This window comes from Mastigoproctus giganteus, chromosome 1, assembly GCF_048544385.1.
Source record: "Mastigoproctus giganteus isolate SK-2022 chromosome 1, ASM4854438v1, whole genome shotgun sequence".
Taxonomy (NCBI): domain Eukaryota; kingdom Metazoa; phylum Arthropoda; class Arachnida; order Uropygi; family Thelyphonidae; genus Mastigoproctus; species Mastigoproctus giganteus.
The window spans coordinates 93,847,280-93,873,880 of NC_143575.1; the positions used below are offsets into that span (position 1 = coordinate 93,847,280).

General features: G+C 38.5%; 1 protein-coding gene across 1 annotated transcript in view; it reads right to left on the minus strand.

The window, feature by feature from the left end:
• LOC150090997 (integrin alpha-PS2-like) overlaps positions 1–26,601 on the minus strand; it is a 366,306-nt gene that overhangs the window by 267,147 nt on the left and 72,558 nt on the right. Inside the window, exons 5-6 of the mRNA XM_090381009.1 lie at positions 14,101–14,162; positions 5,237–5,285 (exon numbers count right to left, since the gene is read on the minus strand). Of these exons, the coding sequence (XP_090237135.1) occupies positions 5,237–5,285; positions 14,101–14,162 (111 nt within the window). The remainder of the gene's footprint in view (positions 1–5,236; positions 5,286–14,100; positions 14,163–26,601) is intronic.

A 26,601-nucleotide genomic window follows, 5' to 3' on the forward strand; every position in this document is an offset into this window, starting at 1 on the left:
AAAAAAGTGTAGCTGTTGCTCTGTCCCAGGAAGGGCTTTCTACATGTGCTATCGCTGATATATAGGCTACTACCACGCAACGGTATTATGGGTGCTGAAATTAAAGTGTGAAATCGGTGATGTAAGAAGACCTGGATCAGGCTGTAAAAGAGTGACTACGCCTTCTCAAGATTGATATTTGAAGCAGCTATGCCTTCGTAATCACCATGCTAGTGTTCCTGATCTAAAACTGGACTCTGAGATAGCTTCTGGTGTTGAAACAACAAGTGCATGAACTATACAAAGATGGCTTTTGGAATGTTGTCTGCATGCCTATTGGCCTAAAAAGAAGAAGCCTTTGTTGACACAACAAATGAGGAAGAAGCGACTTGTTTGGGCTAAAATGCATGTTTTATGGACAAAAGAGCAATGGGACACTGTCATCTTTTCTGACGAATTGAAATTCAACCTGGATGATTCGAACGGGATGCGATATGTCAGAAAACGAAAATCGGAGGCATACCATTCTGACTACATAACACCAACTGTATCTTGGAGGCGTGCCTGAAACCAATTATTAGGGATCACCATACAGACCTCCAAAACTGCATTTTTAAACAGGATTCAGCAAACCTTGCCACACAGCAAAATTGGTAAGTTTTATGCTATTTAGATTTAATGATGAGTTTGTGTTCTTGTCTCACAAGGCTTAAAACATACTACTACAGCAATTAGGTATATCAGGTTATCTTTTTAATAGATTTCATTCAGAGAGATATATATCCCATCTAACAAATGCATTTCGAACATTTCTGCAGCCCAGAATGCAGCGCAAAACACATTATTTGCAAAATTCACAAGTTTTTGTTTTTGTTTGTTATTTGGTTTTTAGGAGCATTAGCAACTAAGGCCATATTGCTCCGGGATATGCGGTGGTCATTCCTTGACCTTTCCGCATACTCCGTATTTGGTGGTGATGGGCTCGAACCCCGGTCTAATCAAGAAGCATGTGCTACGCACTGCTGCTCCTTCCCACCTGGCTACGGAGGCGCCCAAAATTCACAAGTGATGCAGTTTTTTTTTTTTGTCTGCCACTGTATGTATACAGGATCATCACAATGATTTACACAATTTAAAAAAATCAGTACAGAAAAACAACATACTTTATTTAAAAAGTACAATGCACAAACAAAACACAAACCGGAAAAGTTTTTGTTTTGTGTTTTGAATGAATTACTTTTATCATATGTGGTGCTAGACTGTACTTAAATAGTTTTAGCAAAGAGAAGGGAAAATGGGGTTGTTATCCTATGCCTCTATTTTTCTGTGTGAACTTGAGAAAAAGTGTTTGCTTTCTTGTTATTTGATTTGTTTTAAAAACTATGTGTGATAAAAAATAATAAATATAATAGAACAGAACAGTTTTTCATCTAACTATATGTACACTAGACAAGACCTTGTAACTGTGTATTCCCATCCTTTCTGAGGTTACAGATAAGAGTATTTATAAATCAACAACGTAAAATGAACTTTACTTTTTACTGTTCCATAGAGCCTAGCCTAAATGTTTCCCAGATTAATGGGCACAGGTTCACTAGCATGTGGTTTCTGTTATCATGATTCTGCTCTCAAAAACTGTGTGTTAAAAGAATTGATAAGGCTCTTATATAATAAATGAATTACATTTCAATTTATGTTTAAACAAAATTTCCATTATTTCACAGGTAAACTTTTTGACTCACAGTTTCAACCATCAAAATTACTAACTGGTCTAAGATGGCTAACAGTTTTTAATTCTAAAACAGCAATTTAGAAAGTATTCTCTTAAATATTCAAAGAATAACAACCCTGAATTCAAATATCAAAAATGTTTGTTATTAACCTTGTTGTTCCCTAATAAATAAAACTCTTTTTGACAACAAAGAAAGATTTTTCTTACATAGAAACAAAAGTACCAGTAAAATTTTTTTTTTCTCTTTTTCTTTTTCCCATAAACAACTTTGGCATCTTTCTTATTAAAATCTGAATTTCATTAGAATGCAAACATGATGAGTTACAGTCAGAAGCTTGTTTTTTCCTATAAGTGAAGTAAAAAGGCACTCCGCTAGTATAATATGCGAACTGTTTTTCAATTTTCGGCAAAAAAACTTTGTCCCTTTCTGTTTTTTTCTTGAACTATGCTGAGAATGTATTTTTTTGTAAGGCCTCAGATGGTCAGTAATATCAGTTTTGCAACAGAATTCTACAAACAGCAAAAGGAAAACCTATTTATTTTTTTCCAAATTGGAAATTCAGGGAAACATTAGTATATGTATCCCTAAATGCTTCAAAATAATATTTAAATCAAAGAAAAGAAAAGAAAATGTATGCAGTATTATCAAAAAAAGAATGATTAAATTAAGATTAAATACTTTTTTTTACTATGTGAATGTACTGTTGAAATTAGAGCAAGTATTTTCTTTGCAAGGAACTAATACTGTTACCTATATGCAAGCAAAAATATATATAAGAGAATAAATAAATAAATATAAACATGTAAAAAAAGACAATTTATTAACAACTGGAAATTAAAAGAAATAAAGACTCACTACGGAAAATGACCCACATAATTCTGCTGTAATGGCACTACTGAAACTTGTGATTAAGTAGGAAGACTATGCAAGGATATCCTACAGATGAATGCAGACACTTTATACAAGAAAAATAATGAAATAAAAGAAAAATAAAGGGATACACAAGCACGATTTCACTGTGAAGCATCCAATCTGTAGATCACAAAAAGGTCTGATTATCCTTAATGAACTGCTGAGAGGCCCATACTTCTGCCTCATATTCCCATATGACCTGTGAAAGACCAAAGGAAAGTGCAAATTTAAATATGGTAAGCTCTCTACAGTTAAATATAAGAAAATAAGCTACAAAATGTGAATTTTGAAGCAACCAGTGGTGAAGTGACTAACCAAACTAAATGCAAAAATATACAAAATCACACTAGAGATAATAAATAACTAATGCAATATCATTAAACATAATATAAGCAATTGATACAGAGACTATATCAGTTACTCATTCCATTACTGGAATGCACATAAACAGTATACAGTCTGTTTACGTGCATCCCAGAAAACAACGGAAAGGGTGGACTAGAAACATGGAACGTTGTTTTTTCTAGCCCCCCCCCCCTTCTGTTACTATTTTTTTTCTTTGTAGTTTGATTTTGTCTACTGTAGTTTGCATATTTGCATTTATTCTGGTTAGCCAATTTGCCAATCAACATCAAAGTTCACATTCTGGTTTATAAGGTATGATCAGAAAAAGTTTTGGGATTGGCTGTTTCTTGAAATTGTGGCATTGCAGCAAGTTGCAACTTACTGCAATATTTACCTCCAGGGGCTCACATCTGGTGAGTATGGGCTTGGCACACCCATGGTCCTGAGCTGGATATCATCATTCTTCTCTTTCTTCGTGATTCCTTTCTACTTCTCTCTCTGTCTCTCAGGGTAATAGGGAATTTTTTTTTTTGGCCGGTGCAGCATAAGCCTCAGGCTTCCTTGTACCATATGGCTAATAATAATAATAATGTTTGGTGACTCAGAGTCATAGTAACCTGTTAATCATCTATTTTCCTGCAGTCAGTCTGAATCAGAGAGTACTAAATAGGTGTTTTCTGTGTTTTGTTGCATTTTAAAATGATGATTTTAAGAAAAAAATCTGCATCAAATTTTTTTTCAAATTACAAGTGCAACTAAGGGTACATGTGCTCCATTGAAAAACCTAAAAAACATTAAAAATGGCTTTCAAGGAGCTAAGTGTTGTTCAAAGACTTTTCAATGGTTTTCAAAGTTCATAGAGGGTTATTTGTCTGTCAATGGTGGTCCTTGCTCTGGCCACTCTTCAATTTCAAAAACCAATGATTCTATTGCTAAATGGATTTTTAACATAAGTGAATTTGCTAGTGAAATTAGTATTTCTTATGGGACATGTCATCAATTTTAACACAAGATTTGGGAATGTGATAGGGTTCGGACAAGTTCGTGCCTCACATCCTCAACTGAAGCTAACAGAAAGTAGCAAGTTCTCACATGTCAGGATCTTTGTCAATGTGCTGCTGCTGACCCACAATGCTTCTTTAATCATTACTGGTGATGAATCATGGGTTTGTGGCTATGACCTGGGAACAGACCCAGTCATCTCACAAGACTCCATATTCTTCACAGCCCAAAAGCAAGACAATTCTGGAGAAATGTGAAAATCATCCTTATTGTAAATTTTGACTCACAGGGCACTTATTCATTATGAATTTATTTATTTATTTTTTTGTTTCACAAGTTTAATAAAATGCTGTAAAACAAAATACAAAAATTCAGTTTCCTCAAAATTTCATTTGTGTTGGCTGCCCACTACTTCTCCAGACTTCTCTTCCATATCACTAAGGGTACATGTGCTCCATTGAAAGCACAGAGATTTGCAAAGGCTGAGGAAATTATTCAGAGCATAACACAGAAATTACAAGCAATTCCAAAAGAAGCCTATCAAGAATACTTTTAGAAGTTGTAGAAGTGTTGGAATCAGTGTACACAGTATCAAGGAACCACTTCAAAGAGATATATCCAAATAGTACATAAGCCTAAAAATTTCACAAGCATTAGTTCAGTCCACAAACTTTTTGATCACACATAGTATTTTCTTATTGTTTACTAGAGATGAATTACTTAAGTTTCTGCAGTTCGTCTTTCACAAGATTATATAGGGGCATCAGTGAATGCTTGGCTGCCTCTCAGCAGTTCACTATGGAATTATGACCCTTAGGGGGATTTACAGGTGTGAATACTTTCTGAAGAAATCATGCTGTAGTTCCCTTTATCTTTCTTTTAATTCATTATTTTTCTTGTATGTGGTGTCTGCATTCACCTGTAGGATGTCCTTTCACAGCTTTTCTCTTAATCACAGATTGTGGTAGAACCATTACAGTGGAATTGTGTGTCATTTTGTGGTAAGTGTAGACACTCTCTATTTCTTTTAATTATTTTAATTTTCAATTGTATTAACAACTGGGAAATATAACTAAATTCCAAAAAGAATTAACAATTCCAATTGTTAATCAATTGGGAAATATCATGGCTGTGGGAAAGTAACACATTCAGAACTTACTACCTGCTAGTGTAATGAACAAGTCCATTGCCAGAACAATGCTAATCACATGGAGTGCATTTTACTGAGAGGACTTTATACATAAGATATCATTTATATTATTTACCTTGCCAATACCAGCTGCCTACTGCTCCAATAAACAGTCTCCTGCCATCCTGAAATAAAAATAAACATCACTATCATGGTTGAATAAATATACCATATAGCAAATAAGGATAATGAATTGCAGAACAAGTTTTGAGAAATGGTCTAAAATGGCCACAATGGTCTATAATAATATATATAACTAAAATAAATAAGTGTTTGTTCTGGATTTTGAGTGTTCAATAAGTAGTGTACAATGGGAGCAAAAGAATCTCTCAGTGGGATTGTCACATCTCTTTGAGTTCCAGCAGATTGCTTTCCGGCAGCCTTCTGAGCATATGTAGGCATATTGCTACCAGTCGGGCATTACCAGTTTTCTTGCCTCCTGATATGGAATATTTAGCTTTGCTCTGTGTCGTTGCATTTGCTTTTCTTGTTTCCACCACTGTATGCCTTTGAGTATGCAGAGTGCTCACCTTCAACAGTTTACATAAATATGTTTGTTGGCTGAACATGCCTACTTTTGTGGTCTTTTATACCACACCAAGCATAGGCAGACCATCTGTGAATGTCCATATTTCTGGCATTTGAAATATCGCAGTGAGTTTGGGACACATGGCCTTACTGTGCCATTTATGTACCCAAGTTGTTATCGAATTAGGGGATGCTGGAGAATTAAATGCAAGGATAATATTTCTGTTTGGTACTAACTTCCCATCTCTACATGAGGAAATTCTTTTAACAGCTATTACTCCCTATAGCTTTAGTTCAGAGCAGATTTCCTTCTCAGAAACCTCAAGGGGGTCCCAATTTGAAAGGACACCTCTGGATGAATTTGGTGTTCTGTGTGGTGTTACTCTCGGTATTCCTCTGATTGAATACCAACTACTGTCTTGCTCAGACAGGCCCTCTGATTGTTCAGAGTGCCTGTCAATTTTGTTTTCAATTAAGAGATCCACAGAACGAAGCCTCTCAATTGATTTCGGAGAACCTGATAACCTGTCTAAACCTTCTGTATGAAAAAGGATGATGTTTTCCTAATGGATTTCTCAGTTTTTGAATGCATGATTAAGAATCTTGGTATGGAACCTAAGAGTACTTCAGTTTGGGATTTCTTTGCTGCACTTTTAGTGTCTGTTTCATGGTTTTTATTTTCTGATAGGGACCATGTTGGGGCCCGTGAAGCAATAACGTTATCAGGATTCATAGTGTTTTTAAATTTGGTTCAGTGCCAGGGCCCCTTCACCCCACCACATAGCCTAAATGGGATGTCCACCACCCAGCAAGCAATAAATGTTCTTGGGAGTGGGACACCAGGGCTACCCAGACACTATACCTGAACTGCCACCAGCCTGACCTGTCCGTCGGACCAAGAGGGTAGGAGTATGGCATTGGCATGGTTGACCTTTGTAGGTGAACCCACTAGCCAATTGATCCTCACTGAGTCATCCATGATAACCCATCTTGCTGAAGCACAGGCCAAAGGGTTGAAGTGAAGTTAGAAGATCACGCAAATGATAAGTAATTTACATATTTTTCCTGTATTCTTGATTAATTAACATATTAAATTGTGTTTTTTACAAAGATATTAAATAGGCTTATTAGCTTATTTTTAAATTTAACTAGTGATTTTTGTGAGTTATGAATCACTGCTCAGGCCGCTATTGTATCGTAGTTTTTGGCACAGATATCATAGAATGTAACCAGTAGTGCAAAAGAATAGTAGGGTTTTAATCGTGATAAATATGTAGTTTGAAGGTTTAATCACTTGTTGGATATATATCTTTTGTATTTAGCTAAGGGTATAACTAATTTAAAATTGTAATTGTTACCATATAGCATAACTTGATAGTGTAAGGTATAACATAAGAACTAGATAGCGTATTTTGATTGAACTAGATTGCGAATGCATTAGCTTAGTGTAGTCATCATCATCATCAGCCATTTTCAATCCACTGCAGGATGAAGGCCTCTCCAGCAACTTTCCAGTTCCATCTGTTTTGTGCAATGGCCATCCATTTACTATCCACAAACTCATGAATTTCATGTGTCCATCTCCATCGTTGTCTTCCAGGTTTTCTTCTAGCTCCTCTTGGGTACCATTCTGTTATTTTTTTAGTCCATCTGTCATCATCTTTGAGCTATATGTCCTGCCCAAGACCATTTTAGTTCTTTAGTTGTGATAAGAATGTCCTCTACTTGAGTTTGCTGCCTAATCCATGTGTTTATCTTCTTATCTAACAGTCTGATTCCCAATATAATTCATTCCATTCTTCACTGTGTCGTTTTCAGCTTCTCTTCCATTCTTTAGGCGAGTGCCCAAGTTTCACTTCCATAAGTCATGGTGGGGAGTATACATTGGTTCATTTTTTTATGTTTCAGACAAATTGGGATATTACTCCTCAGTATGTGACTATATTTCCTGAATGCTATCCATCCAAAATTTATTCTTCTCTTGACTTACAGCCATTTATTTATCATTATTACAGCCCATGACAGTCCCAGATAATTACAGCCAATGACTCCACCTTTTCAATTACTGCTCCTTCAATCATTATATCCCTTTCTGTGGCATACTTGTTCATCATTACTTTGTTTTAGCCATATTCATCTTTAGTCCAAAATCCCTACTAACTCTGCATAACACTAAGATTTTCCTCTAATTCTTTGGGATTGTGGCTTATGACCACAATGTCATCTGAAAATCGTTAATGGTTTAGGATAAAGCTGACCTGCTATCATCCCATTTTTCTTCCAACTCCTGTATTAATCATCTTGGTAAAACACCTCCCACCATTCCCAACACGCTCCATTCAATACCTCCTGTGGTCTTCTGTCAAACAGATGTCAGAAGGATTTTGACAAATCTTGTTGTTAAGTAAGCTCCCGGTCCTGATGATATTTCTCCACTTGTTCTCAAAACCTGTGCTCCTGAACTTACTCCTGTTCTTTGCCGCCTTTTTTCACTTTCTTATTCCAAAGGTGTTTTTTCTTCTGCTTGGAAATTTACTCATATCCACCCAGTTACTAAAAAGGGTTACAAATCCCTCCCATCCAATTATTGTCCTATTGCAATTACTTCTACTCTTTCTAAAGTAATGGAGAAATCAATCAACTGCCAACTCTTAAACTACCTAGAAACCTTCTGCCTGATCAACGATCGCCAGTATGGATTCCGTCAATGTCGATCCACTGGTGATATTCTGGCTCGTGTTATCCATTTATGGACAAATTCAATGGAAAAGTTCGGGGAAACACAAGAAGTTGCTCTTGACATCTCAAAGGCTTTCGATCGTGTTTGGCATAAAGGTCTCCTAAACAAGCTTCCATCTTATGGTTTGCCAACTGTTTTTTGTAATTGGTTATCCAGTTTTCTCTGATCGCTCACTGAGGGTGAGGGTAGATGGCTCTGTCTTCTAACTTTTCCACTAATGCCGGTGTCCCCCCAAGTTTTAGTTCTTTCCCCCACTCTTTTCCTCTTGTATATTAATAACCCTCTTCCATTGACTGGAAATCCTATCCATAGTTTTGCCGATGATAGCACACTGTATTTCACTTCCCATTTTGAGAAACCTTGCCCTGCTCAATCAGCTTCAACTTCTTGAATATCCGCTACCAATTCCTTAAATGCTGATCTCCAGTGGGGCAAAGACAACTTAATTGATTTCAATCCTTAAACTCAGTCTTGTCTTATATCTCGCAAAAAGGATTCTTCTGCTCCTATGCTTATCTCTTTGACACAATCCAATTTCTAGGCAAAATGATATCTCTCTTTTGGGGATTACCCTGACTTCTAATCTCTCTCTTGGCACAAGCACATTACAAATATTGCTTCCTCTGCATCTAAAAAACTTGGTTTTCTCTTTCGCTCTCGGCATTACTTTTCTTCCAAACAGCTGTTCACTCTGTACAAATTGCAAATCTGCCCTACTATGGAATATTGTTCCCACATCTGGGGCAGTGCCCCGAAAACCTCTCTCAGGCTTCTAGATTCCATTCAGAAGAGGGCAGTTAGGTTAATTAATGACTCCTCTCTAACAGAGTCTCTCCACTCACTGTCTCATAGATGTACTGTTTCTGCTGCATGCCTTTTCTACAGATACTTCCATGGTCACTGTTCTTCTAAATTGGCTTCTATAATTCCCGCTCTCTCTTTCAAAACAGTCCGAGCACATGCCGCCACCAGCCAACATCCATTTACTGTCCAACTTCGAACTCACAGAACCAACTTTTCATCTTCCTTGTTTATTCATTCAACTGCCGTTTTCTGGAACAACCTTCCTTTATACGTATTTCCTGAATATTACAGTCTAATGTCAACAAATATCTTCTTTCATCTTCTCAACCTCCAAACCAAGCATGGTACTAAGTACTATAGGTTCTAATACGTCTCGTGTTTAGGGTTTTCATAAAAAAAAAAGAAAAAAAAAAGAAAAAGAACTCTTTATTCACATTGACTCCTTTCTGTGACCAGTCTAATCTTCTGAAAGCTTCCTCAAGGGCAGCTGTAAACAACTTCGGAGATATCCTGTCTCCTTGTCGAACTCCGTTTTCAATTTTAAATTTGCTACTGTGTTTGTCTAGTCTAATAAAGGAGGTAGCGTTCTCATATATTTTCTTCAAAATCATAATATATGGGTTATCTATGCCTTGTCTTTCCAGTGCCTGAAACATTACCTTACGCTGTATGGAATCAAATGCCTTTTCATAATCCACAAATGCCAGGCATAATGGTGTTTTATATTTATTTGCTTTTTCCATTAGCTGTGATATTATATGAAGGTGATCCATATTTGAGAATCCTGTCCTAAAGCTAGCTTGCTCTTTCGGTTGCTTCTCATCAGTGTAGTATTGCCAATTAAATTTATTAAACTTATTAATTTTTATTGATAATCAATTAAATAGTATTTAAACAGAAATCATACCCCAGACTAGAGCCGCAAAGCAACAAGCACAATTAGCAGGATTGCTGTGGCTCGGAGGAAAACCGAAAGGGGCGATTCTCCTATGCATCACAACCTAAAAAAATGTGCAACTTGTGAAATATTTCCATAAATTTCTAGAACAGGTCATGATATAGCCAATCAGGATGTCTTTGTGTGAGTGCTAGGCACAGAAAGTGTCAAGAAATTGGGTGCCAACTCAGCAATCTGATGGGCATCTATGAGAGTTTGAAGAGTAGGGTAGATGGCCCTCAAGGGAATTAAAATGGGAGACCCATCAAGCTCTCAGCTGCCCAACTCAATTCCAGAGCTCACTCTTGGGCATCAAGCAACACAGCAGCAATCTTCTGGTCCAATCTTCAGGGCAGAATACGCTGGTCCCACAGGAGCTAGTTATTGTCAGTAACTCTAATGTCAGGGGGATCGGAAATATATTATGCAAAAAGGATAGGTGGAATAGGACCAGGGTATGGTAGCCAGGGGCAAAAGCTGATGACGCTGTAGAGCAGATATCATCTTTTAAGGGCACAAAGGATGATATTGTTGTACACGTTCGCATTAATGATATTAAGAGTAGATCTGTGGACTTAACAAGTACAGGTCAATATTGAAAAAAAGTTGCAAGTTAGGGTTAAATTTGAAAATGTCTGCAAATCTGACCAGAAAGCGTCTCCGTAGCCAGGTGGGAAGGAGCACCAATGCGTAGCATACGCTTCTTGATTAGACCAGGGTTTGAGCCCGTCACCACCAAATATGGAGGATGCGGAAAGGTCAGAGAATGACCACCGCATATCCCAGAGCAATATGGCCTTAGCTGCTAATGCTCCTAAAAACCAAATAACAACAACAACAACTGACCAGAAATGACAGGAATGAGTATAGATGAGAGCCTTATCAATCAAATCGGCCCTGGAGAGATAGTGCATGGCTCATGGGGTAAAATTTCTCTGTGTGGTCTGTGCTTGTTAACAGGAGAGACTACTTCTATAGGGATGGGCTACACTTAAATAGAAAGGGTGCAAGGATATTTGCTGATGCTATAGAGGCAGTGTTAGGTGGGTTGGAAAACAGCTAGCTTAAGGGATACACAGACTAACAGATTAACAGTAGCTGCAGGCAGAGGTGAAAGTGATTCTTGCACTGCTTCTATTAAAATGAGCAGCAGCCTAGAAAGCAAGGTTCTGGGAATTTCTAGGACTGCTGGGAGTTATCATGGAACAAGTAAATACATGGGCTGTGTTAGGATAACTAACTAACAGGTAAATGTATACTTGCATGTACACCAATGATAGGAGTTTAATAAATAAATTTTATGAATTTGAGGTGCTGGTCAAAACATCAAAGGCAGGTATTTTTGGGATATCAGAGAGGTGATGTCACATAGATATAAGCAATGCAGAATTGGAATTCAGGGAGTACAATGTATGCAGAAAGGATAGACAGGATAGGAAGGGAGGAGAGGTTATGTTGTTAGTTAAGAAACATCAAATCTAGGGAAGTGCATCTAGCTGACATGGGTGGACAGTGTATGTTGAGTCAGTTTGGTGTGACTTAAGCAATGGGAAAGCAAAATTGAGAGTAGGAGGGTGTTATAGGACTAATGACATTGATGAGTGCAATGAACAACTGTACAGAGAAATAGAGTGGGCCAGTAAATCAGATTGTCTTATAATGGGGGATTTTTACTACCCAGATATTGACTGGAACATGTAGGATGGTCACGTGCACACTAGCAAGGCTTTTGTGGATTTACTGGATGATTGTTTTCTACAGCAGCATATTCGAGAGGAAAGTAGGAGAAGTAACACTCTTGATCTGATTATCAAGTGATTATTCATGCATTAACAATTTACAGATAAAGGAACTACTAGATGGCAGTGATCACAGTGTGCTGATGTGGGATTTACTTAAAGATGTAACTACCATCAGGGGTAAAGGGAAGAGATTTTGCTTTCAGAAAGGTGACTATGGTGGTCTCAGACAGTTTTTAAATTCTATACTGTGGGACCAACTGATGGTGTTACCAACACCAAGTTCTAAATTGGAAGCATTCAAGGAAGTAATCTGGGAAGCTACTAGGCTCTTCATACCAACTAAGAAATACTCTTCAAGGTTTAGGCCTAAATGGATGGCAGATGAACTAATGAGACTCATGGCAGAGAAGAAAAATGTATGGGATACATATAAATTATCAGGTGACACAGAAGACTATGGTAGATATAAGATAGTCTGTAATCAAGTCATAAAGGAGATTAGGCAAGCAAAGGCAGATTATGAGAAATCTTTGGCAAAGGATGCAAAGAAAAAAGCAAATCTTTACTCATGTAAACTTTAGAAGGAAGGGGATCAATCATATTGGGCCATCTGACATCGACGGTTCGATTGTTGATGAATCTGCTGAGGTAACTGAAACACTGATTGAGTATTTTGCATCTATATTCACACATGAGGAAGTCTGTAGGGAAGTGGAGGCCAGAAGCTTATCAAATTAATGACAGTACTCTACTGCAACAGGATCTAGAAAAATGTTAAGCAGATGGGCTGAGAGTTGGCAACTGAAGTGTAACATTGACAAATGCAAAGTACTGCATATGGGTAGCAGTAAGCCAGAGTAACATACCAACTAGGTGGTACTACAATCAGGATAGTGGAGAATGAAAAGAATCTGGGGGAATTGTGCAGTCAGATATGAAGTTTTCTGAGCAGTGCAGACAGGCTACAAGAGTAGCTTATGGTGTCTTATCAATGATACAGAAGAATTTTTCTGGGAGGGATAAGGAGATTATCTCCTTGTATAAGGAAATGGTCAGGCCACACCTTGAGTACTGCAACAGGTCTGGAGGCCTCATTTTAGGCTTTGGATGCTAATGTGCCATAAAATCCTAAAACAACCAACCAACCAACCAGCCTCATTTTAGAAAGGATGTAGGGCTGCTGGAACGAGTACAGAGAAGGGCAACAAAATTAGTGAATGGAACAAAGGGTTGCTGTTACCAAGTAAGGCTTAAGTCCTGCAGATTACAGTGTCTGGAGACTAGGTACCTGTGAGGTGATCTGATTGAGGTGTATAAGGCCTTAAATGGTTTGAGCAAGCTCAATGCTGATGTGATTCTTCCTCTTGCTCAGATTATGCACCTGAGGGGACATAAATTCAAACTGAGGAAATAATTGTAGAATAGATGTTGTGGAAATTAGCCTTTAGCCAGCAGGTGGTTGATGGTTGGAACAAACTTCCATCTGTTGTAGTGGAGGTCATCAACTTAAAAAGTTTAAGGCAGAACTAGATTTTTTTTGTTTGGCAGATGCTACATAAGCTTGCTAAAGCTAATTCTAAAGTATCATTGGAAAATACACCCAGTAAATTTCAAAAATTAGTATGCAAAATAATATTTCTTTCTTGTACTGCTACATAAGACTTCATTTGTTACTGTTCACACAGTTGTTTCTTCACATATGTGATTAAGAAAATGGCAAAAACCTTGAAACACTATTCTCATTTCTGTATTTCTTACATAATAAATTAAGCTACTGTGAAATTATGAAATTTAAAAATACATAACATTCATCATTACATTCTAATAATTCTTCAAGTATTAATTTTATTCCCATTAAATTTTTAAAAAATCCATTTAAATCACTAAAATAAGTTGCAAATGCAATAATGAAAATGGTAATATTTTTAATATGAATAAACTGTTTTAAACAATCTTTACAGATCTCTATTCTTATCAAGTATATTTTAGGATAATGAGATTCAAACTGAGTTGTCCTCATGAACCTATGTAAAATATCCCAATGTCAAACACCTTGTACATTCACACCTAAAATAAAAAAAATCCAAAGTACTTGATTTACAGAAATTTATTATAATTATTTATTATTTTATTTTATCAATAGTTAGTGAAATATGTGAAATTAAAACAAATAAAGGCAGCATACTGACCTTTGTTAGGGCAGCCGAAAAACCTGCTTGACATGATCCTTGTCTGTGATAACCCCAGGAAGCTAAAAACACAACAGAAAAATATCATATTTTAGCATAAGGTGGCATTCAACAATCTCCAAATAAGTAATACCTCTCGATTCTTAACTGCATCATACATAATACTAGATCTTTTGAACTGAAGAAAAATCCAGAAAATTATCCACTAAAAATAACACAGACCATATGTGGTTAACTTGTCAGCACATGCGAAAAGGATTGTTCTTCCTCTAGTTGTATAGGATCACTTAGACCCCACACACCTACATTTGAAAAATCAGCAAAAAATAATTCATAATTGTTCACTTTTATGGCACCTTTATTTTCAATCTTTCCTGAATACAACTGTGAAAATCAAATTTTTTATATTAAAAGCACAGGTTTTAAATTAATTTTTGAAATTAAAAATCTTCTAGAGTTGTTGGTGAGCAAAATGAAAATTTAAAAACATGCTTCAATGAAAGCCTGTAATTGGATGCCATCCTGTCAATAACAGGAGCGCCTGCCACATGAATCATTAAGCACACGAATCAAGAGTTTTATTTCAGATTATGCTTCAATGTCACAAAGCTAGAGAGTGTTAGTGGCAGGAGGACCATGTGTGGCAATAAAGCCAGCTTACTGTCAATGGGGAAAAGGGGTGATCTAACGGACTTCGAACATGGCATGGTAGTAGGTACAAGACGTGCTGGACAAAACATCTCTGAAACAGCAGTTCAGAACTTTTCACGCACCACAGTTTCAAGGGTGTATCGAGAATGGTGCAACAAACAGAAAACATCCTCTCAACAGCACTCCTGTGAAAGAAAATCAAATGTTGGTGAGAGAGGTCAGAGGAGGATAGCTAGAATTGTGCAAGCAAACAGATGGACCACAATGTGACACATCACATCACAATACAACCTTGGTGTGCAGAACAAAATATCGCAATGGACCACTAGTCGCACTTTGTCACAAATGGGCTACAACAGCCAACAGCCACATTGCATACCTTTGTTATCAAAGAAGAACAAGAGAGCACGCCTCCTTTGGGCACGGCAACACCAGCACTGGACTATCGAGGATTGGAAAACAGTTCTTTGGTCTGACGAGGCGAAGTTCCTAGTGCATCATGTTGATGGAAGGCTAAGAATTTGGCGAAAACAACATGAACCCATGGATGAACCCGTCATGTTTGACGACTACTGTGCAAAGTTGTGGGGGCAGTGTTATGGTGTGGGGAATGTTTTCTTGGCACACACTGGGTCCATTGATGCCCATAGATTCACGTCTGAATGCCACATCGTACCTAAACATTGTTGCTGACCAAGTGCATCTGTTCATGTTGACAGTTTATCCTCAGTCAGATGGTTACTTCCAGCAGGATAATGCGCTGGTGCACAAAGCCCAAATCAATATGGAATGGTTCCAGGAACATGACAATGACTTTTCCTTGCTGCAGTGGTCTGCTCAGTCCGTGGATCTCAACCCTATTGAACATTTTTGGGATGAGACAAATGTAAAGTACTACACATGGGAAGCAGTAACCCCAGAGTAACGTATCAACTCTGTGGTACGACACTGAGAGTGGTGGAGAATGAAAAGGACCTGAGGGTGGTTGTGCAGGCAGATATGAAGTTTTCTGAGCAGTGCTGATGGTCTGCAAGAGTAGCTCATGGTGTCCGTCTTGTCAATGATATGCACGAGTTTTTCTAGTAGGGGTAGGGAGGTGGTTGTCCCCTGCATAGGGCAGTGGTCAGGCCACACCTTTAGTGCTCTATACAGGTCTGGAGGCCTTGTTTTGGGAAGGATGTGAAGCTGTTAGAGCAAGTGCAGGGAGGGGCGGCAAGATTGGTGAATGGAATGAAGTGTTTCTCTTACGAAGTAAGGCTTAAGTTTTGCAGATTGCAGTGTCTGGAGGCTGGGCACCTGTGAGGTGATCTGATTGAGGTGTGTAAGGCCTTGAATGGCTTGAGCATGCTCAATGCTGATGGGATTCTTCCTCTTGCTCAGAATAATCACCTGAGAGGGCATAAATTCAAATCGAGGAAAGACAGTTGTAGGATAGATGTGCGGAAGTTTGCCATTAGCCAGCGGATAGTTGATTGATGGAACAGACTTCCATATGTTGTTGTGGAAGTTGATAGCCTAAATAAATTTAAGGCTGAGCTGGACAGGTATTTGGAACGAATGGAGGGGTGAAATGGGAGCGGTTTTTTTTTTTTGGCTGATGCTGCATAAGCTTGATTTCTTGTATCATATGCCTCTACTAATGCTAATGAGTGTAAGCGACAGATGCCAAACAGCACGTGCATATTAGGTTTAACTTAATTTGTCAATTTCTCCTACTTATGTAATAATTAACAGAGATTTCTAAAATTTTCAGTGAAGAAATCAAAGAAAACTTCAAAAACAGCTATTAGGAGTTTCAGCTGTGTGAGCAGAGTAGATGAAGAGCACGAATTTCTGAAGAGGGGGATCTCATTGATTCTGCATGCCTGACTTGCAGTTAACATTCCTTAAATGATAGTTTCCTCTCATTTGTAAAATTAGATTCATTTAAATTCAGATTTTTAGTAACAGTGAGTTACAACAGTACAAATATCAGTGATTGCTACACCAAATACTTGTTTACCCATCATCTATTCGTTGGCCCTTGGCACAATGATACAGTACTACTAGCACGATCTTTGAAATGAAAAATCATTACTATTATATGATTAACACACTGATAAAAGGGATAAATAAAAATAATATATCTTTGCATAAGAATGTTTGCAAATAGAAGTCTTAATGAGTCATTCACAAATTATGTAAAGTTATTTTTAACTTTTTTTGTCCCCCAATCCCAATAACACTTTTTAACAATAGCTTTGACTCCCTCCTCATTACACATAATGAAATGCTCAAATTCAAACTATACTATTTATTTATGGAAAAACTGTTACATAAATTTGTGCATAACCTTTCCCACCCATAATGATATCTATGATTCCTGTATATCAATGATATATATAGGAATTTGCTAGCAGGGATAGGAAAGTGATTATCCCATTAACCGGATTAATGAGTAACTGGAAGCTCTGACCTCTTCGTTGTACAGTACCCGTTTTAGTTAGTGTGCTTATCCCCCCCCACACTTGGAGCTGTTTTAAAATCAGAAAACAAATTGCTGATTGGTGGGATTCACTCTAACGCTAAAAAAGCAACCAGTGGGATGGGCTAGGCCAGTCAGTTACTGCTACTCTTATCTAGATTGGAAGAAGTACCAGATTGTAAAGACTAACAAAGAATATATATACTAGAAAATTTGTGGTATCCTCACAAATCCTTCACATTTCCGGAAAGTCAAATTTGAAGTTTCAATATTCATGGCTTAGTACAGAGTTTAACTTTTTCGGTTCACGGAGCCCTTAGTGTCCCAGTAATTCTTTTACGGCACCCCTAGGCCAAAAGAAATACCTAACACAGTGGTTTTCGGCCTTTTAATATACAGGGCATCTCAAAAATATTGGTACAAATGTTTAGGGGAGGTAGGTGACATCTAAAGGAATGTGAATCGCATAGGAACCCATAACCAGAAACGTCACCGTAAGTCGGTACATGGCGCTGTTCATCAGTTCGCGAGAGGGAAAATTTTTGGTTTACTCATTCAAGCAGTAGTCGCTGCACGAAGAGCATGCATCGATATACAAACTGTGAGCTGGCAGACATGCACCTAGTGTATGGATTAGCAGAGGGCAATGGACGAGCCGCTCAATGAATTTATGAAGAACGCTTCCCAGACAGACATGTAGCGGACCACCGTTTGTTTGCATATGTGCATCAAAATTTGTGTGATTATGGGTCATTTAGAGGTAACAGGAGTAGTGTGGACAGACCATGTTCGATGCAAACTCCTGCCATGGCAGAAAGTGTGTTGAATGCCGTCCAGAATAATCCTACTGCCAGCACACGTGCCGTTGCCTCTGCCTTAGGAGAGTCTCGTTGCAATGTACAGCATGTCTGGCACAACGATTCCTTACACCCCTTTCATATTTAACCCTGGGGGCTCACATCTGGTGAGTATGGGCTTGGCACACCCAGGGTCCTGAGCTGGATATCATCATTCTTCTCTTTCTTGGTGATTCCCTTCTACTTTTGACTCTCTCTCTCTGTCTCTCTCTCTCTCTCTCTCTCAGGGTTACTCGGGAACTTTTTTTTTTTCTTGGTGCAGCATAAGCCTCAGGCTTCCTTGCATCATATGGATATTAATAATAATAATAATCTCCAAAGGGTTCAGTTACTGCTCCCCCAAGATCATTCTGCACATGTGGCTTTTGCACGGTGGTTTCTCCAAGAAAGTGTTCAAGACTTGAATTTTCCAGCCTATGTTTTGTTCACGGATGAGGCTTATTTCACTCGGGAAGGCTTATTCAATCTGCACAATGCTCATGTGTGGGCTCACGACAACCCACACGGTGTGCGCCTCCATGCGGCACAACATCGCTTCGCAATAAATGTGTGGGCAGGTATGGTCAGTGACTGCTTAGTCGGCCCATACCTGTTACCATCCTGCATGAACTCCGCTAAATACCACAGCACCCCAGTTGAAAACCACTAGCTTAGTAGGTGGAATTGGTTGACATATTCAAAATTATTTGGTGGCTCTTTCTGTATATATTGTGGGCTGTTTTGTTTGATTATGGCAGTGTAGGAAGGCCGCCTCTTGGAAAGCTTATGAAAACTGGATTTATATTATTATTATTATTATCCATATGATGCAAAAAAGCCAAAGACTTATGCTGCACCAGCCAAAAAAAATTCATGTTACCCCTGCAAGAGAGAGAGAGCACGCAAGAGTTAGAAGTAGAAAGGAATCACCAAGAAAGAGAAGAATGGCGATATCCAGCTCAGGACCATGGGTTTTCCAAGCCCATGCTCACCAGATGTGAGCCCCTGGCGTAAATATATTTATTTATGTAAGGTTATAATAATTAAGTGAGAGAAAGGGCTGAATGTGGATGCTATTGCTTTCCTTCTCTCTATGCTATCTTCGGATCAATTTTGTTCATTTTTTTACACTGCATTTACAATGATTTATTTTCGGGTACCCCTTCTAAAATGGCAGTGATTGGCATGCCTAACCTGCCACGGCTAGTGTTAATTAGGGTGTCTCCCCCCCGCCGCTGTTTTAAAATCGGGAACTCGTTGCCTTTTTTAAAACGGCGGGAGGGTGGGGATAAACACCCTATTAACAGCTTACTGAGTGATTGGGTCATGCTCGCGGATGTTAGGTTTAGTTGATCATATTTAGGTTTATAATAAAATGAAGACTGGAGAATATACAAATAAGGGTTAAAATAAGGGTGTTTCCGCTCTCCGCTGTTTTAAAACAGGAAAACGAGTTCCCGATTTTAAAACAGGGGGAAGTAATAAACACCCTATCTAACACTAACCATAGCGGGTTAGGCATGTCAATAACTGCCATTTTGGAAAGGGTTACCTGTCACTAAATTTTAACCGCGTAATCTTTGCAGAAGGGGCATATGCCCCTTAACCAAAAATTCGAAATTAAAGGAAAAAAAAAATAAAAAGCTCCGTGTGTTGTATTGCCAAATATTTGGAAATACAGTATTATATCATTGTAACTTTTCGTGATTAATACGTACTGTATTATTATTTACATTCTTTCCTAATATTGAAATAAAGATCCCTCTAACAATATTTATGTGCGCATAAGCGTTCCTAGGTGTATCTAAACAAAAAAAAAAAAAAACACACTTTCACAAACCATGCAAACCCCTTACGCTGATACCTGGATACGGTGCTGCCTTACGTTTCTACATACAATATTAGTTCTAATTCAACAATACCCTTTCTTCAGATTCAACTTTTTCTGCACACATTGATTCACTTCAATTTTATTATATTGCTAATTTAATTACCTTAATTTTGTCGCGTACACTGAGTTGGGACTATCGTCCCAGTTTTTATGGCAGAATTTAAGCCTTTTAAATTACGATCGTAGTGTGCACAGAGTAGTAAGATAAGATATTAATATTATCTTACTACTCTGTGGTAGTGTGAAATGGACCCACCAATAAAAAGCCAACTAGCTTTCAAACAGTGCCGTCTGAGTGGTTGTGATCACCGAGAGAGAATAAATAACAATATTCTTCTCTATTAGCGAGACGTTATTTATTCGAGGTAGTGCAATACTTGATAACTCGTTGTGAAGGATGAGCACAATATGAGATACAGATGAAATGATGCCTTTCACACTACGATCTTAGTTTTTCTTTAAGAGCTGTCTATGGTGTATCTACACCGATATTATATAGATATACTAACGTATTTATGGATTATTATTATTATTATTAGTTATATGGTGCAAGGAAGGCTGAGGCTTATGCTGCACCAGCCAAAAAAAAAAAAAAAAAAACTCCCGAGTTACTCTGACAGAGAGAGAGAGAGAGAGAGAGAGAGAGAATAGAAAGGAATCACCAAAAAAAAAAAAAGAAGAATGATGATATCCAGTTCAGGACCCTGGGTGTGCCAAGCCCATACTCACCAGATGTGAGCCCCTGAGTTATTCATAGCTGAGGAAGAGACACATAGAGTCGAAAGCTTTTGTAAGTATTTTATTTTATCAAAAGAAGCGAGGAGGGAGCGAAGCCGCCTAGTATGTATTAATATTATTTATTAATATTAATGATATTTTTATGATTAGATGTTAATTTTAGTCTGATATTCGGATCTGTCTGCGCGAGTAGCACAGTGGTATCGTCACCGGCCTCCCCACCCTGCGTGGAAAAGGTACGGATTCGAATCCCGTCGATGACGTGAGAAACTTTAATGAGCTTTTTCTACGACGTGGCTGATATAGTCGGTCTCAGGCGTAGATAGCAAGATTTTTTTCCCAGAAACTGGGTTTTTCGTCCAGTAAAACAGACAAATCGACCATAGAACACACGCAATTGACACACATAAGACACAGCATGGCATATGAATTTAATTATTTGGGTGGCCTAAAAATAACAGTTTTTTTTTTTTTTTTTTTGATATTCTGATCTATTGATCAACATAATTTTTATATGTAGTGTAGTAACCAAAGACAAAATTGTAAAGTTCATTTAATTGTAATATTTGTACCTGGTTTTGATTTATATAAAATAATTATATTGATCAAAATTTTATTAGCTTTCATAGTCACTTTTTAGTTTTTTTTTAAATACCCCCCCCCCCCCCGACAGCATCATGCGTGCGCCACTGACGAGCTTCAAATCTTGATCTTCTCTACGGAGTATGGGGAGGGCGGTAATCATAAGCAATGTGCTTCTGCAAAGACCCATAACAGTGGTACAGGAACTTTACCCATACAGTGTTAAAGGAACATTTCAAAATGTAAACAAACACTTTTAGTGGATTCCACTTATTTGTTATCTGACTTACTGACTTCCGTACACCGCACGGGTCCCCGTTAATCGGAGGTCCAAGATTAATTGCAGAGACTCCGGTTAATTTGCCTAGGATAATTGAGAGTCTACTATATCTTCTTTTTAATAATCAAGTACATGAAATTACTGTTGTGTGTGACAAACCCCAGTGGCATTTTGATGTGTGCTGTTCTATTTCAAGCCCTGGTATTCCGACTCTATAAACAGAGCTGTACATAAAATTCTGTAAGATGCAAATAAGGTAACAAAGTAAAAACAGAATCCTCAGCGATGGGATTCTGTTTCTCTTGCGACTGTTGTTCTCGTGTTATCTCCATGCAAGATGGCCATTATTTAGTCGTATTTGTGAGACGTCATTAAGACTTCACAACACAACAACTCCAGAGCTTGCTTAAGCTATAGGTAGTTTTAATCTAGGCACACCATCTACAGAAGTCTTTACGAGAGGGGTTCTCGTGCACAGCAACACCTATCTGCGTTCTCCTGACTCCTATAAAAAGAGAGTCTGAATTGGCGTCGACATTAATAAGGTGGGTGGATCCAGAAGCTGTTGTTGTTGTTGTTGTTCTAGGGTTCTGGCAGATCAGCATCTTAGGCCATATTGCGCCATATATATTATGTCTGTAAACTGCTTTGTTCTTGGTCGATTTGCTGTTTGCTGGACGAAAAACTTCCGGGAAAAAAAAAACTATGCTCCCCCTAACAGAGACTGAATAACGTAGCCATGTTGTGAAAGAGACCAATAAAAATTCCAGTCTGCATTGACGGGATGATTCGAACTCGGGTCTTTTTCACCTGATGTGAGGAAGATGGTGCTCATACCAACTGTGCTACCCACGATGGTGATCCAGAAGCAATGGGCTATGGTCGCACAGATTTTCTTCCATATGGGGACTGTTGTTGTTGTTGTTGTTGTTGTTGTAGGGTTTTAGGAGCATCAGCTACTAAGCCCTATTGCTCCGTGTGCATTGTTTACAAATTACATATGTTCTGAGGTCGATTTTTTGTTTGCTGGACGAAAACCCGAGTTTCCGGGAGAAAAAAACATTCTACCATCGCCTGAGACGGGTGGAGGAAGAGAAACTAGATTCCGCTCCATTAATATTATGGAATGCCACCTTTCGAGGTGTTGTTTAATAGCATGTGCTGATAATGGTTATACGGATCTCTGCGTTCATGCGAGGAACTCTTGCGACTGTAAGGTAAAGCAATAGGATCCTTGTGCTTGTTCTTTTCCAAAAGCAGTTTGTCTAAACTTTTATTATTATCGACTAATGGTTGATAATGATGTCCTCACAAATCTGTCCTAGTGAACAAACAATTTCAGAGCAGCTTTCGAAATACACAATATTGCAATTTTCTGATTCAAATCTTTGTCTATATTACAATTAAAGAATTTGCTACTAAAATCTTTCTATAATCCTACACTTGAAAAAAGAAACAAAATGACAAAAAAAAAAAAAAAAAATGTTGAAAGAACTCTCTAAGGTTGCGAATATATTACATATTAATTCTATCATAGACTGACCAAACTGCGTTTAAAACGTTAGTCAGTGTAAGACAGAATTAATATCTACGTAAAATTTTTTCTCTCAGTGTGTATAAGATTGTAATTAAATCCAATCTGATAAATTAAGCTGTCTCAGTAGCACAGTGGTAAAATCGCTATCCTCCCCACACCACGTGAAAAAGACCTGAGTTCGAATTCCGTCGATGACGGCGGAATTCTTACGTGTATTTTTTAAACGCGGCTGAGTTAGTCGGTCTCAAGCAACCGCAACATGTTTTTTTTTTTCTTTCGGGTTTGTGGTCCAGCAAACCAGAAAATCGATCTCAGATCAGAACAGAGACAATACTGTACACGCGGAGCAACGTGGCCTTAGTCGTCGATGCTCCTAAAACCCAACAACAACTGATAAATTAAATATTAAAATGGTAATTAAATCAGACTTGAAGATCCTAACAGCAATGTACGAGTGCCCCATATATCCTCCTAGTGCAAGTTAGACTTACTTTGAGGGCAACACCTTATTTACATTATATAAACACAGCTGGTGTTAGCGCTTAGTATAAGTAGGCAAAAATATGGAACACACACTAGTCCCGGAGAACTTCACATCACTGGGAACAGACACCCGGACATAAACCACCGTTGACTGTAAAAACAAACACTTTTATTATTTTTTTTATTTTGGAAAGGGGCCAAATCGGAAGAAATGTGCGGTATCGTAACCAGGACTAATCTCAAGTGCTTATTCCTTGACATCATTACATAATCCCTGTTAACGTAACAAAAGTTGTTTATTTTTATAAAACATTGGGAACAAACATTATTAATGAATCTTTCAGAAAGATATGCTTCTGTTTAAAATTGGAACCTTATTTAGGTCATGATCTTTGTTTAGATAAAATTAAAACTGCTACATAATACGAATATATCACGAAAAATAAGTGAAAATATATCCTAATTAAGAAATTTCGCGCATTGCATTAATTATCGTTTATATTCCCCCAATCTGATATTAAAATGGTTTAGTATCAGAAAATACTCGAACGAATACTGCTACTTTCGTTTAACTGGTTATCGAGGACATCATTTTAAAACAGCCGTTTCTCTCTCTCTCAATATCTCCCCCCCGCACGACTTTGAAAGATAAAATAAGTAAATTCAGCAATTTTTCGATTAACTCGGGGTAATGATTATCACGAGGTAGATGTTAAGAGGGCCAAGTTACAAAAAAGTTTTTATAGTCAAATAATATAACAGTTTCTTATGCGAAGGGCAAAAGTGGATATTATATAATTAGATTAACCAAAACCGGAAATTAAAACTCTTCATTCCACGTAAATTATTTAGGTGCAAATATAAGCTTATTGGTTCAAAGTAAAAGGTTACAGTGACATCCAATATCTCAACATAGTGGCATAGAGTTTTATGAAAGGCGCCACCTGTGGTTTCCCAAATCTGCACCCTGGTACTTTGTGAAGAAGTACAGAATCTCTGTAAAAGCCAGAAAAAGTGTAATGTCTGGTTTCTGTCAGAGTAGTGTTATGTTTTGTTGTTGTGTCTCTGGCTGCTTGGCCACAGAGCCCCTAGTGGTACCCCACGTTGCCTGCTACCACTACTGGGAGGTGAGCCAGGCTGCCCATTATACTCTGGCTGACCTTTGCCAGGGTTGCCTGAGCTTCCTGACAGAGGCCAAGTTAAAAAAAAAAAAAAAAAAAAAAAAAGGGGGGGGGGAACATAGAACAGGAATAAAAGTTAGAAGAAACAGAAAGAGGGGAAAGGATGGCGGACTGCAGTTGAGGAGCAGCCCGTACTTTGTGAAGTGAAAATAGGGGTCTGGGAGTGGGAGTTAAAGTAGCAGGAAACAGGTGCCCTGCATGATCACCAGAGGCCAATGGACTCTGTATCCCACACTCAGAAGTTCTCCAGAGTGCCAGCAATCCCGCACCAGAACGGTGTCGGCTGATCCTACCCTATAAGGTGTTTGCAGCAGTATCCCGCACTCTATGAGTGCCAGCAGTCCTACACCAGAATTGTGCCAGCGGTGTTTCTACCCTTAAAGGATTAGCAAGTTGTCAGGGCAGCGTCCTCTAGCAGAGGAGCTAACTCACGCCAGTCTGATTCAGGCCTTGGGCAGCATGATCCAATGTTGTTCTCATTTCAGCAATCTTGGCTCGCCTCAGTGCGAAGATTTCCTGCACATACACACGTACGCATACTCTGTACGTGTTTTCATCGAGCAGCAGCGAGTACTCTTGATTATGTGGATTCCTTTGAATTGGGGTAACAAATTTGATTCTACTGTTGTCATAGGCGGGGCACTCATACATGAGATGCCTCAAGATTCTTCTTCTCCACAATGGCACCGTGGGTCTCTTTCAATCCCCATAGCTGTAAGTTTCTAACGGATGGGACCGTGTCCAATGATAATAAATGTCATGTGCAGACCAGGCGAGGATCAGGAAGGAGGCTCTAGGTGAGTATGGTTTATAGTTCGGAGGAATCGTCTAGTGATGTTCCAAGGCAGGGGTGCTAGCAGTGCGGCATGCCCTACTAATTGATAGCAACATGAACCTTTGAATTGTATCCAGCTTCTGTTTGTATTTTGCTAGTGTAGCTTGTCTGCAGGTGGAGGCACCGTAGCAAACTATCGGGACATATACTGCTTTGTATATGAGGGTCAGAGCCTTGTGCTTCAGGCCCCAGTTGGCTCTGCTCACCCTTCTGATCATGGCGTCATACTTCCGGATTTTAGTGGCTAGAGATTTCAGGTGATTATGGAAAGTAAGACCCGAGTCAATGTAAATACCTAAGTATTTAACCTCTGTGTACAGTCGGATGGGAGTGAAGTTTAATTTCATCGTAGGTGGTCTTCTAATTTGTAGTCTGCCTTTGAGGAGAATGGATTTTGTTTTTTCTGCCGAGATGGTACGGTTATGCAAGGCTGCCCGCCCAGTTCTGGAGCTTCACAAGCGCTGCATTTGCAATAATTTCCAAGGACGACCTAGTGTCCGCACGCACCAGCAGGACAACATTTACATTTTTTTTCCCATTTATTTACACACAATTTTATGTACATTCTCATGATATAAACAATTTATATACAGTTTTATAGACATTATCATATATATATATATATCCATTCCATATAATGGTAATCAAGGTACTGTGTGTGTGTGTGTATTTGTGTGTTCTTATATCGGAGTGGCTCCTAGGCGTTAGCCCATCTCCACCTGTACTCTGTTATGGTGCAGAAACTCTGCATAATGGGCCTGAAAAGTGTCAGCGTATGTGAGCAATATTAATGTGTGTTGTTTTGTTTGTGTCAGGCTATTATGCCACCAGGCGCAGCCAACGTATGGGCAGCTGCTGCCTGGTGCCCATCCCTAGCACTGGGCCTGGGTCAACAGTCATCCTGTACCGGTGTAATTACCACCGAAAATCTCGCACCCGCCAGAGGTAGTGCAATACTGGCGACAACATAGTGGCATAGTGGCATAGTATTTAGGTTCAGGCGCCACCGGTGGTTTCCCACAT